Source organism: Monodelphis domestica, chromosome 8, assembly GCF_027887165.1.
Source record: "Monodelphis domestica isolate mMonDom1 chromosome 8, mMonDom1.pri, whole genome shotgun sequence".
Classification (NCBI taxonomy): domain Eukaryota; kingdom Metazoa; phylum Chordata; class Mammalia; order Didelphimorphia; family Didelphidae; genus Monodelphis; species Monodelphis domestica.
The window spans coordinates 185,230,190-185,243,510 of NC_077234.1; the positions used below are offsets into that span (position 1 = coordinate 185,230,190).

The 13,321-nt window shown below is 40.7% G+C and overlaps 1 protein-coding gene across 33 annotated transcripts in view; it reads left to right on the forward strand.

Annotated features, from left to right (window-relative positions):
* The window catches only part of MCF2L (MCF.2 cell line derived transforming sequence like), a 394,661-nt gene that overhangs the window by 352,340 nt on the left and 29,000 nt on the right, over nt 1–13,321 (forward strand). For all 33 annotated transcript variants that reach the window (XM_007501253.3, XM_056806834.1, XM_007501252.3 and 30 more), the window contains 5 exons: nt 3,986–4,100; nt 7,532–7,651; nt 8,808–8,999; nt 9,806–9,997; nt 11,230–11,389. In XM_007501253.3, coding sequence (XP_007501315.2) covers nt 3,986–4,100; nt 7,532–7,651; nt 8,808–8,999; nt 9,806–9,997; nt 11,230–11,389 — 779 coding nt within the window. The remainder of the gene's footprint in view (nt 1–3,985; nt 4,101–7,531; nt 7,652–8,807; nt 9,000–9,805; nt 9,998–11,229; nt 11,390–13,321) is intronic.

Here is a 13,321-nt window from a genome sequence, read left to right on the forward strand (position 1 = left end):
GGTTTTCTTGGTAAAGATACTGGAGTAGTTCTCCAATTTCTTCTCTAGCTCATTTTACAGAGGAGGAAACTGAGGCAAAGTTAAGTGACTTGCCCAGAGCCACATAGCTATGAAGCACCTGAGGCCAGATTCGAACTCAGGAAAAGGAATCTTCCTGACTCCAGATGCAGCACATCTACTGTGCCACCTAGTTGCCACAATACAAACAGATAAGATAGATTTGTGATTTTCTAAGGCAGTGTGTGGCTGTGGGGATCCTTTTTGAGTTTGTTTTTTGAGTTTAACACCACTGGATTGAATGACTTCCAAAGTCCCCAAGTCTTCATCCATGATCTTATGTAAATATGAATTGTTATTAGATAACTAATAATCTTATTAATCTATTGCCATCAGGGTATAGAAGTTTCTTTGGGCTTTAGATTTTTCTATAGTATGTAAACATATATTTGCTTTGGTAAAATTAGCTTCCCAGGTCATCAAAGTAGAATCTAATGTCCTTTATTTTTTAAACCCTTACCTTCTGTCTTAGAATCAATACTTATTATTGGCTCCAAGGCAGAAGAGTGGTAAGGGCTAGGCAATGAGGGTTAAGTGACTTGGGGATTAAGTCACACAGCTGGGAAGTGTCTGAGGCCAGATTTGAACCCAGGACCTCCCGTCTCTAGACCTGGCTCTCAATCCACTGAGCCCCCCAGCTGCCCCCCTAATGTCCTTTAAATAGAACCAAACAGTGGACAGCAGGGATAGGAAAAGAATAGAAACTGCCTAGCACACAGCTTTCACCAAGGTGTCCGAATTCCAATTCATCCCAATCCAACAAAGATCTAATAAGTCACTTCCTTGAGCAAGGCATTTTGTTAAATACTAGCAATATATAAAGTGCTTCGCTCAAGGAGTTTGCATAATAGTAAGGAGAATACAGCATGTAAACCAGAGATGTGTATACATAAGAATTTGATAAAGAGAGGTTAAGAAAGACTTAGTGTAGGAGGAACTGAGCCTTGAAAGGGTCAGCTTGTGGCATAGTGTTTTGAGAGCCTGACTTGAAATCAGGAAAACTCATCTTCCTGAGTTCAAATTGGCCCTGTGTGCCCCTGGGCGAGTCACTTCACCCTGTTTGCCTCAGTTCTTCATTTGTAAAATGAGCTGGAGAAGGAAACCACGCCAAGAAAACTCCAAATGGGATCCCAAAGAGTCAGACATGACTGAAAAATGACTGAACATCCTTTCTGAGCCTTGATAGAAGTGAAGCATCCTCAGAGAGAAAGAAATTCTATTCCCACATAGAGGACGTCCTGTACAAAAGCATATGGAGTCAAGCAGGTTACAGATAACAGTTAATGGGAACATAGAGGGCATGAAGGGGAGCAATATGAAATCTGTCCAGAAAAGTTGTTCCAAGCCAGATTGTGAAGGAAATCAAATGCCTAACTGAGGACTCTGTGTTTTTTCTAAGGGCAATAGGGAACTGCCTCAGGTTCTTGAGGGCCAGAGTGGCATGATCAGACTTGTGCTGTAGGAAGAGAATTTTGACAGCTAGATGAAAGCTGGATAAGAGAAAGAAGCTGGAAGTCAGGCGGCCAATTGGGAAGTTGTTTGAATAGTCCAGATGAAAGTGAGAAGAGCTCAGTCATCCAGGGTAGGGCCATGGGTGGAGAGGAAATGGATGCAAGACATGTTATAGCTACAGAACCAAGCACATGTGGCAATAGATTAACTAAATGAAAACCGTGGAGCAGAAGAAAAGGTGGGAGAGAAAGAGGAATGATTTGAGAATGATGCTGAAAATGTGAATTAGGGTCTCCAAAAAGTTAGTGATATCCATCCACTCCTGAAATGGGCAAATTGAGAAGAGAAATAATTATAATGGAGGAAGGGTGAAGGGACGAATAAGATTGGTTTGGAATATGTGCTGTCCACTTTGAGATTTTTGCTGCTTGGTGACTAGAGATCGGGAGATGGGGGCTGACTGTCTAGATCTGGGAGGCATCTGAGAAGAGACTGTGATGATTCTTCTCGTAAAGAAGGCTGAGTTTGAGAGATCAGACAAAAAAGGAGAACCAAAGAGAGAAATGTCCCTAAAGAAGAGAGAGTACACAGGATGAAGAGGTGGTTAAAAATCAATCAAGATGGACAGATATCTCAGTGGATAGAGAACCAAGCCTGAGTTCAAATTTGGCTTCAGATACTTTCTAGCTGTGTGACACAGGGCAAGTCATTTAATCCCAATTGCCTCACCCTTACCACCCTTCTACTTATATAGATTCTAAGACAGAAGGTAGGGTTTAAAAAAAAAAGTAAGTCAGTAAGCATTTATTAACCATCTACTGTGTACTAGTTACTGTGCCAAGCACTGGAGATACAAAGGGCAAAAGACAGTCTCTGCTTACAAGGATCTCAGAATATAATGGTGAAGAAACAAGAAAATGAGAGAGAAGCAAGATATACCTGTAGGATAAACTGGAGATTTTCTCAGAGAGGATGCTAATATTAAGGAAGACAGGGAAAGACTTCTTGCAGAAAGTGGGATTTTAGCTGAGAGAAGGAAGCCAGGAGGCAGAGATAAGGAGAGAGAGAATTCCAGGCATGGAGGACAATAACCTCATCATATGCAGCAGAGGGGTCGAGAAGGATGAGGACTGACACTAAGCTATCATATTTAGCCAAATAGTGATTGGTGCTGTTCTTGGAGAGAGCAGTTTCAGTCAATCGGTGGTAAGATCAGGCAATAGACTACAAAGGGTTGAACAGTGAGTGGGAGGAGAGAAGTATTGGCCATGAGTGTGGAGAGTTGGGGTTGGGAGTTTGGTTGCAAAAGGGGGGTGAAAGATGGAATTTTAGCTTCAGGGAATGATAAGATCAGGTGAAGACTGCTTCAGGGTAGTGGAAACATTGGCCATGTTTGTAGGCTAGAGGAAAAGAGACAGTTGGATAACATTGGAAACTTGGAAGGGAATAGAGATGATGGAAGGAATCGAGTTTACAAAAGAAGTAGAAGAGTACAAGACCAAGAGCCCAAGTAGAGAGGTTGACCATGGCACAAAGAAGGGCCCTTTACTTGTAAAGAGAATGGAACAAAGCAAGAGAAAATGGGAAACAATGGAGAGGCATTATTATAAAGTAGGAGAAAGGAGGAAAGGAAGCTCACGATATAGGACCTCTTTTCTCCGTAAAGTAAAAGATGTCTTTTGGGGCAGAGAAGAAGATAGAAATGGTGTGGGAGTCTTGAGAGGGGGAGAGTTCTGGAACAGTTGTTGTGGAGAATATAGTAGAATGTCAGGGAAGAATAAATGGCTTGCCTACTGTGATGGTCAGCAGCACACTTGTAGGATTAGGAAAGATAGTTAGCATGGTAACCCAGGATTGGGGTTGGACAAGGCATGAGTGTCAAAGGGACAACATGACAGATGAAGTAAGCCTGGAGGGCAGTGTGTGACTGAATTGTTTCTGGGGATCAGGATTAGAAAAGGATCTCTAAGTTCAACTCCAGATCTAAATCTATGTTTTTATGGCTAAGTTAAAACCTGATGGGAATCCCAGAAGCCAAGCAATAGAAATAAAATAGTTGGCCCTTCTTGCTATATAACAAATGAAAATGTCATTTTGGTAAAATTAACTTTCTTCTCGGTACAAAGTCTTCTATTTTACTATATGTAATAATAAGGAAAGCAAGTTGACTGCTTTTGAGGGAGAATTTGCCATAGGCTGATACACATATATATAGTATAGAATGATTCTTTCAGGGACAGCTAAGTGGCTCAGTGGATAGAGAGCCAGGTCTAGATATGGGAGGTCCTGGGTTCAAATATGACCTCAGATCCTTCCTAGCTCTGTGACTCTTGGCAAGTCACTTAATGCTGTTGCCTAGCCTTTAGTGCTCTTCTGCCTTAGAACCAATACATGGTATTGATTCTAAAATGGATGGTAAGGGTTTAAAAAGAGTTAAAAAAAAAAAAGAAAGAATGATTTTTGCCCTTCCTTTTAGGCTTTTGGATCAGCTGGGTGAAACCGAAGCTGCTTTTGATGAATTTTGGGCAAAGCATCAGCAGAAACTCGAGCAGTGCCTACAGCTCCGGAATTTTGAGCAGAATTTTCGGGAGGTGAGTAATCACAAGACTGCAGTGAAATGTGAGGGGTGCTCCTCAGTACTGCCATTGTCAAGCAGTGATTTGCTGTGAGGGAGAACAATATTCATTGCAATGGGGTTTGGGGGGCAAAGATACTGGAGAAATCTGCCATTCCCTTCTCCAGCTCATTTTACAGATGAGGAAACTGAGATAAACAGGGTTAAATGACTTGTCCCAGCCAGTTTTAACTCAAGAAGACGAGTCTTCCTGACTCCAGGCCAGGCAAATAGTAATGGACAAATTTGTGTAAGGCTTTAAAACCATTTCTGAATTTAAAAACAACAACAACAATTTGATCCGATGGTGAAGGAGAACAATGTTAAATTTGGTGAGGAAAAAAAGAAAAAAATGTTATGTTTGGGTTGTCTTTGGGGGTTACACTTATATATCATGTGTTCTAAAGCTTGCTGAAACATGTCAGCCATTTCACGTGACAAGGCATGTTCTTCAGTTGGTATATGAAGCAACAGAGACCAGAACTCTTTTACTTATGAGATCTTCTCCAGTTTTGAACACAAAATTAGCCAAAAAGTGACCTCAATGAAGTCTGACCTGGAAATATTCTGAGCTCTCTCACTTATTCGCTGTATGACCTTGGTCAAGTCCTTTAGCCTCTTCATGGCTAAGTTTCCTCATCTGTAAAACTAGAGTTGAACTGAATGGCATCCAAGTCCCTTCCAGTTCTAGATCTATATTCTCAAGCTTCTAGAACTGTGATCCAGAGGGTTCATTGATAAAGATTCAAGCCATCTACAGAAAACTTAAGGTTTAGGTGTCTCATCTGAACAAACACACCAGAAACCAGTTCAAATCATTGCCAAGCCCTGTGCCAGGCTCTCAGGATACAAAGACAGAAATGAAAATATCTGCCCTCAGGGAGTTTGCAAAATTCCATGGGGATTCTACAGATAAATCAAAACAAAATATATATTAAATAAAAAAGCACCAATAACTGAGGGGGGAAGAAGGGATCAATCAGTGCCTTGTGAAGGGGTTGGTATTTGAGCTGAGCTTTGAAGGGAGCCAAGGGTTCCATGAGACTGTGGGGGGAGAGAGAGCAAATAGACTCTTCCAGCATCCACAATAAGTCCAAGTGAAAACACAAAATGAAAACAAAAGTTGTTTAATTTGAAAGGAATGTGGGCCCAGAATTTTAACTTTAGTCCCTGATTTCATCCTTTGCTGTCTCATGAATCACTCCATTTCAGTGGCTAACTTGATTTTAGCAAGCTTCACATACTTATCCCTACCACCAAAAATGCTGAGCTATGAAAAAGTCAAATCTCCCCGGGCTTAGAAGTGCTTAAAAGTACTGCAGCAGGCTTTCATGCCTTTATCCCAAGAGGGTTTTTAAAACCCTGCCAGCTCCTTCCTTTGTTCTACAGGACTAAGCAGACCTCAGGGGACTACAAAATCACTTCGCTCGACATCTTTGTACAGCTTTTCTTTGCTTTTAAACTTTTCTTCATTAAGGTCAAAAATGAAATGGAAATTGAGGGAATTAAAATGTAGCTCAGGTTCTAAAATTAACCTAGAATTTCTGGTGACATGGTGCTGCAGTGAGAAGACGGTTAGACTTGAGAGTCAGAAGACCTGGGTTCAGGTGCTGGCTCAACCTCTTAGAGAGACAAATGACCACTAACATGGCACCCTCACTCATCAGTAAAATGAGAATAATAATCAACCGTGTACTGCACTCCTCACCAGGAGGAAGCAATTCTTTCTTTTTCTCCCTTCCTTCCTTCCTTCCTTCCTTCCTTCCTTCCTTCCTTCCTTCCTTCCTTCCTTCCTTCCTTCCTTCCTTCCTTCCTTCCTTCCTTCCTTCCTTCCTTCCTTCTTTCCTTCCTTCCTTCCTTCCTTCTTTCCTTCCTTTCTTCTTTCTTTCCTTCCTTCCTTCCTTCCTTCCTTTTCCTTCCTTTCTTCTTTCCTTCCTTCCTTTTCCTTCCTTCCTTCCTTCCTTCCTTTTACTTCCTTTCTTCTTTCCTTCCTTCCTTCCTTCCTTCCTTCCTTCCTTCCTTCCTTCCTTCCTTCCTTCCTTTTCCTTCCTTCCTTCCTTTTCCTTCCTTCCTTCCTTCCTTCCTTTCTTTTCCTTCCTTCCTTCCTTCCTTCCTTCTTCCTTCCTTCCTTCCTTCCTTTTCCTTCCTTCCTTTCTTTTCCTTCCTTCCTTCCTTCCTTCCTTCCTTCCTTCCTTCCTTTTCCTTCCTTCCTTCCTTCCTTCCTTCCTTCCTTCCTTTTCCTTCCTTCCTTCCTTTTCCTTCCTTCCTTCCTTTTCCTTCCTTCCTTCCTTTTCCTTCCTTCCTTCCTTTTCCTTCCTTCCTTCCTTCCTTCCTTTCTTTTCCTTCCTTCCTTCCTTTCTTCCTTTTTTCTTTCTTTTCTTTTTTCTTTCTTTTCTTTTTTTTACCCTTTCCTTCTTCCTTAGAATTGAAACTAAGTATCAGTTCCAAGGCAGAAGAACTAAACAATTGGGGTTAACCTACTTACCCCAGGGTCACACAACTAGGTAATATCTGAGGCTACATTTGAACCTAGCACCTCCCGTCTCCAGCCTGACCCTCTATCCTTGGTGCTACCTAGCTTCCCCTGAGGTTGTTAATTAAATAGCCTCTAAGGTCTCTTCCAGTTTTTAATCTTTGACTAAGTACAGCCATCTAAAAATAGCAAAGAAGTCCTTTTTTTGGTTAAATAATAAAATTTTATTTAACTTTGCTTAAGTATTTTTTCACTAATTATTCCCCAATCAATGTAAAAAGTTTTAACTTTCATTTTCAAATATTTTGCGTTCCAAATTCTCTCTTCCCTCCCTCTCAACCCCTCTCTGAAACAGTAAGCAATTTGATATAGGTTACACATGTGCAATCATGCAAAACAGATTTCCATATTAGTCATGTTATGGAAGGAGACACATATCCAAAAAAAATCACCAAAAAAAATGAGGTGAAAAATCAAACTCTTCAATCTGCATTCAGGCTCCTTTTGTTCTTTCTCTGGAGGCAGATAGCATTTTTCAGCATGTCTCCTAGTTATCTTGGATGTTTGAATTGCGGAGCATAACTAAGTCATTCACAGGTGATCATCATACAGTATTACTGTCAATGTGTACCATGTTTTAGTGGTTCTGCTAACTTCACTTTGCATCAGTTCACTTAAGTTTAAGTAAGAAATTTTCAAAAGACCCTGACCTCAGTGTACTCGCATCGTTAGCTTGGCCCCCTTTTGGCTTGTTGATTTGATACCATCAGACACACATATCTTCTTAAGATTCTTTTTCTGTGCCCTGACCTCTCTGTGTTATATCTTAATTTTCCATAGAAAAGTATGCTTTCATGTGAATGTTCTGAAATGGGTTGCTAATATTGGATGTCTCCATCTCAGCTCTCTCTTCACATCAACTTCCCTTTCCCCAGGTGAAAGCCATCTTAGATGTTGTATCAGAGAAGTTATCAGCCTTTACAGACGTGGGAAATAGCTATGCTCATGTGGAACATATGCTGAAGGACCTTGCTAGCTTCGAAGAAAAATCCAATGTAAGTTACATAATGTGTCAATTCCACAATTACCTCTTTTTTAAACCCTTACCTCTCTGTCTTAGATCAATACTAAGTACTGGTTCCAAGGCAGAAGGGTGGTAAGGGCTAGGCAATGAGGGTAAGTGACTTACCCAGGGTCACACAGCTAGGATGTATCTGAGGCCAGATTTGAACCCAAGACCTCCCATTTCTAGCCTTGGTTCTCAATCCATTGAACCACCTAGCTGGCCCCCTACAATTATCTCTTAATATTAAAAAATAGGGTGGCATCTAATTAATAGAAAATGTTTCATTCTGGTTCCTAATATCCAAAGTTCACTTTGAAGAGGCAGAGGCTGCCTCTGATACAATCATTTGGATTTTATGTTGGCCATTTCTACAGTGGCACAGAAAAATTTTGTAATTTAACAATTCCGTCTTGCCAGATGGACTCTGAACAAGGTAGGAAATGGCTTACTACAAATATTTTCCACCCACCCAGATTCTCCCTCCAGACCATTTCAACACTACTGAATTAGCAGTGTGGAAATTAACTTAGTTGCATATGATGCTGCCTCTTAGCCTTCCTGGCTGCAAATCTCCAGTGAGCTACTGATTTTTGCAAAGTTCTACTTTTTGCCATACAGATTCTCTAGTCTAAAATATTTGACTCTTATAGCTGCGTGTGTGTTAGAATTTTATATTGGTGCATTTAAAGGTTTTCTTTATAAAAGCACAGATTGAGGGAAAAAAGAAGTTCCACCAAGACAATGTGAAAATACCCCAAATGAGTGAACTTTTGATGATGATGTTGTTTTAGCCTTTCCCATCACATGAGCTAGTTTGTCTCTAGCTGGCTACATGAACCAGAGAGCATGTAATCAGAGTAGTAAGCCAAGAAAAAAGGCGCTCATATATATCTTGGCTAATACTATCCCAATCACAGTGTTTTACCTTGCCCTGAAAAAGAGTTTCCCAAATTGCACATAACTTAAATAAGGTCCAATTGATTCTGGTTTGTTTTCTTTTTTTTTTTAACTCTTACCTTCTGTCTTAGAATCAATACTGAGTATCAGGTTCCAAAGTAAGAAGACCTGTTAAGGAATGGGGGTTAAATGACATGTCCAGGACCACACAGCTAAACTAATTTTCTTATGATGTCTTTCTCTTTCAGGAAGCTGTTCAGAAGGCTAGAGCCTTGTCTTTGGAAGGTAACCAGCTCATCCAAAGCAAGCATTATGCTGTGGACTCCATCCTGCCAAAGTGCAATGAACTTCAGCACCTCTGTGATGAATTCACAACTGAAATGAGTAAAAGGAGGAATCTCCTCCACAAGTCACTGGAACTCCATAGCCTTCTTGAAAAAGTATGTTGGCAAATGAAAACCTCTCCCTTCCCTCCTGCACCATGTTCTCTTGTTTAAACAACCCGGGCATGTGACTTCATATCCCCAATTTCTTGTCTTCCCCATCTCAGTGGTATCAATAGTATTTCTTTGAAGATGACATGATGCCCAGACTTCCTGTAGTTCTTCATTTTTTTCTTGGGATCTAACAGGCATGTGCTGGTATATTTATCTGTGTTTGTGTAATCTCGTATATATTTATGAAATCTTATAAAGAGCTGGCAGCTCATCCATGATTACAGTTTTCTATTGTCTGCCATTTGTGTTTACGGTTTATTTTTCCTTCAGTAGACTATATAGCACTGAAGAAAAGCCATTTGACTTCAAACTGTGTTTTTCATGGGGACAGCAAGGTGGCTCAGTGGATTGAGAGTCAGACCTAGAGAGGGGAGATCTTGAGTTCAAATCTGATTCAGACATTTCCTAGATGTAGAACCCTGGGCAAGTCACTTAACCCTCATGGCCTTGCCCTTACAACTCTTCTGCCTTGGAACCAATGCACAGCATTAATTCTAAGATGGAAGGTCAGGGTTCTAAATAAATAAATAAGACTTTCTATCCCAAGAAACATGTAGGATGTTATGGCAAGAGTATTCATTCAGTGCTTTGGATCATAATTCTAAAACTTATGCATTCCATGGGCTGTGTGTTAATCAGTGAAGAGTTACTTTCAAGAAAATATGCCTACAAAATGACAAATTTCACGCACCTTCCAGCTTCTCTGATATCTTCTTTTCTCCTCCCTCTCCTATGTTTTATGTGTCTAGTCTATGAAATGGTGTGACGAAGGCATTTACCTGCTAGCTTCCCAGCCCGTGGACAAATGTCAATCCCAGGATGGAGCTGAGTCAGCCCTACAAGAGATCGAGAAGTTTTTAGACACTGGTACAAAAAACAAAATCCAGGAGCTCAATAAAGTTTACAAAGAATATGAATCCATTCTCAATCCAGATCTAAAGGTAATATTGACATGTAACTATGGGCAAAATAATTTTTTGTGAATGGTTCTTTTCATAATGCAAAACCATATATATTTACCCTACTAAGTGCTTAATAAACATAGATTTCCTGAATCTTACTATTTTAAAAGTTCATTATGTGAATTTTTGAATTCTGAACTTAAAAACAAGAAGTATTTTTGTACACAAAGCAGAACTCAAAGAGAATTCAACATCAAATTATTAATTTCCCCTTCATGTTGCTTGTATATAAATGTGTATGTGTATAAAATTTTATACGTTACTTCCAAGACATGTTTTAGAATCAGGTTTTTAAGAGACTTCAGTGGTGTCAAATCCAATCTTCCTTTCAATGGATGACTATTCCTACAATATCTCTGATTGATGACTATCTATTCACGCTCTCCTTGAATGTTTCCAGTTGTAGGATTTTAATAATAATTAAAAGAGAAGAAAAAGAAAAAGGGTTCTTTCAGTCAAGCGAGCAGAGCAAAGAGAGCTAGACTCACTCCGGCAGCACTTTAGCAAAAGCACAAGCTCCCAAAAAAGAGCCTCACAGCGTGGGTCTCAGCCAAATTTATCTCCCAAGTCTTCATGTGTAAAATGAGGATGTGACTTAAAAGGATGCTGGGAATGTAGCTCAGGTGTGGCAAATTTTCCACCTGCACACAGTAATGAGAAGCTCACTACTTTGTAAATTTCTCTCCTGCCATTGTTGGTCAGCTGCTTGGCACACAATTATTCTTTATGTCCACTTGGAATCTTTCTCACAACAGCTCCTCCCAGTGGAACCCAGTTCTACCCTATACTCACAACACAGAATACACCTACATCTCTTCTTCCCATGACAGCCCCTTGGGTGTTTGAAAGCAGTTGATTTTATCCCTCCCTCAGTCTTCTCTTCTCCAGGATGAGCAATGTACAATCATCAGCCCTTCATCACATGACTTCATTTCCAGATTTCTCACTCTCTTAACCATAATCCTCTACGTGGACCTTGGTTATCAATGGTCCCCTTCAGGTACATCACCCTGAACTGAGTCACAGGAGTTGCTACAGGGTTAATAGAAATATTTTAAAAGACCACTTTTAAGGAGTTGATTTTGGGCAAACTCCTCTATTTGTATGACCTTGTTATGGTTTCTTTTTTCCATCAAATGAGGCACCAGCCCTTAGCATCAATCATTAGAAGCAGGACCGTGGATTTCATAACTGGGGTACTGTCATTTCAGGAGCATGTACAAAAGGTCTTTCAGAAACAAGAGAGCATGGAAGAAATGTTTCAGAAGAGGCAGGTGAGCCTGAAGAAACTGGCAGCAAAGCAGACCCGGCCAGTACAGCCCGTGGCACCAAGACCTGAAGCATTTACAAAGTCCCCCTGCCCTTCTCCAGGTATACTATTGTATATTTCCTCATTTACTATTTATTATTCATTCATTCAATAAGTGTCCTGAATCCCCAGTGTGGTTTGAGGTGCTTTAAGGGCATGTGCAATAATAAGGAAACAACATAAGACAACATTGAAGCACTGTCTCTGGTATCTGTCCCCTCCTTTCGTTTGCTACTGACACTTTATTTCAAATCAATCAGTCGACCATTTCCATTGACACCTTTTTTCAAGTCAATCAGTCAACAAACATTTCTTTTTTTTAAACCGTTCTCTTCTGCCTTAGATCAATGCTAACTATCATTTGCAAGATGGAAGAGCAGTAAGGGCTAGGCAATGAGATTTAAGTGACTTGCCCAAGGTCACATAGCTAGGATGTGTCAGCGGCTAGATTTGAACCTAGGACCTCCCAATTCCAAGCCTGGTCCATCCTCTGAGCCACCTAGTTGCCCCACAACACACATTTCTCAATTGCCTACTATGTGGCATGCAGTAAGGATGCAAAGAAAGGCAAAAAACAGTCCCTGCTCCCAAGAAGCTAACAATGCATGAGGAGGGTTGGAAGCGAATCTCTCTCACTCCTTCTCTTTGCTGCTGTTCAGTCATTTCAACCTTGTCCAACTCTCCATGACCCCATTTGGGGTTTTGTGCAAAGATCCTGGAGTGGATTGCCATATCCTTCTCCAGATCAAAACAGTCTAGTGGGGGAAGACGCTATGCAAATCCCTATGTATAAACAATATGTAGGCAGGGTAAATTGGGGGTAGCTCAGTGTGAGGCACTGTGCTTAAGTGCTGGAGTTATGAGGAAAGACATGAGCTGCTCCCTACTCTTAAGGTACTTATAATCGACCATGAAAACAACTATGTACAAAGAAGATAAATCCAGGATAAATTGGAGATGGTCATGAAAGGAAAGGCACTCACTCACATTTAGAGGGAATGGGAAAGTCTTCTTGCGGAAGCTGGGATTTTAGCAGAGATTTAAAGGGAGCCAAGGAAACCCAAAGGCAGAGATAAAGAGGGAGAGAGAGTTCCCAGCACTGGGAACATAGTCACTGAAAATGCCCAGACCCAGAATTGGAGAAAGGGGTTTTTGATCTATTCCCTGGACTTAATAACTTAATTCTCCTTGGGCACCCCCACCTCCAATTCTGCTCTCTCCCCAATACGTTCTATGAAGCCATTTTAGACCAGTCTATCCAAAATAGGTGACCAGATGAAACCCTCTCTCCTTAGCCTGACATTCAAGGCTACCTGTAGCCTGACTCTAATCTACCTTTCCAGCCTGCATTTCCAATCCCCTTCTACTTCTACTCATCTTTCCCAGACCTCTCCCTAAGGTTTCCCATTTCCTTACCTTTGTTTCTGCCCATCTTTGCGTTAGGAATGGCTTCTTTCTCCCATTTCCCAATGTGAAATCATGCTCGTCTTCCAAAACTGAGCTTATATGCTCCCCCCTCCAGGAAGCCTTCTCTGATTCCCAACTTGAAAGTAGTTTCTTGCCTGAGCTCTTTCTACACTGTTCTCTTTCCTTCTATAGTATACTCCACAATGATATATCTAGTCACCAGAAACTTACTCCTCTTCCCCCAGATGCTACTCCATCCATGGTCTCTCACCACAGTCAGTCAACTAGGATATAGTAAGCACCTACTATATGCCAGGAACTGTGGCTGGATCCTAAGGATTAAAGAAAGGTGCAAACAGTCCCTGCTCTCAAAGAACCCTCATTTTAAGGGGGGGAATAATATGCAAACAACCATGTACAAATGAGATATACTCGAGATAAATTAGGGCTAATCAGCTAAAGATTATATATATATATATATATGTGCATATTAAAAGCATATTATTTATATGTATGCATATGTTATATATTTTCTTGTAAAATTATATGTATACAACACACAGGCTTCTGCTATAGCTTCATTTCTG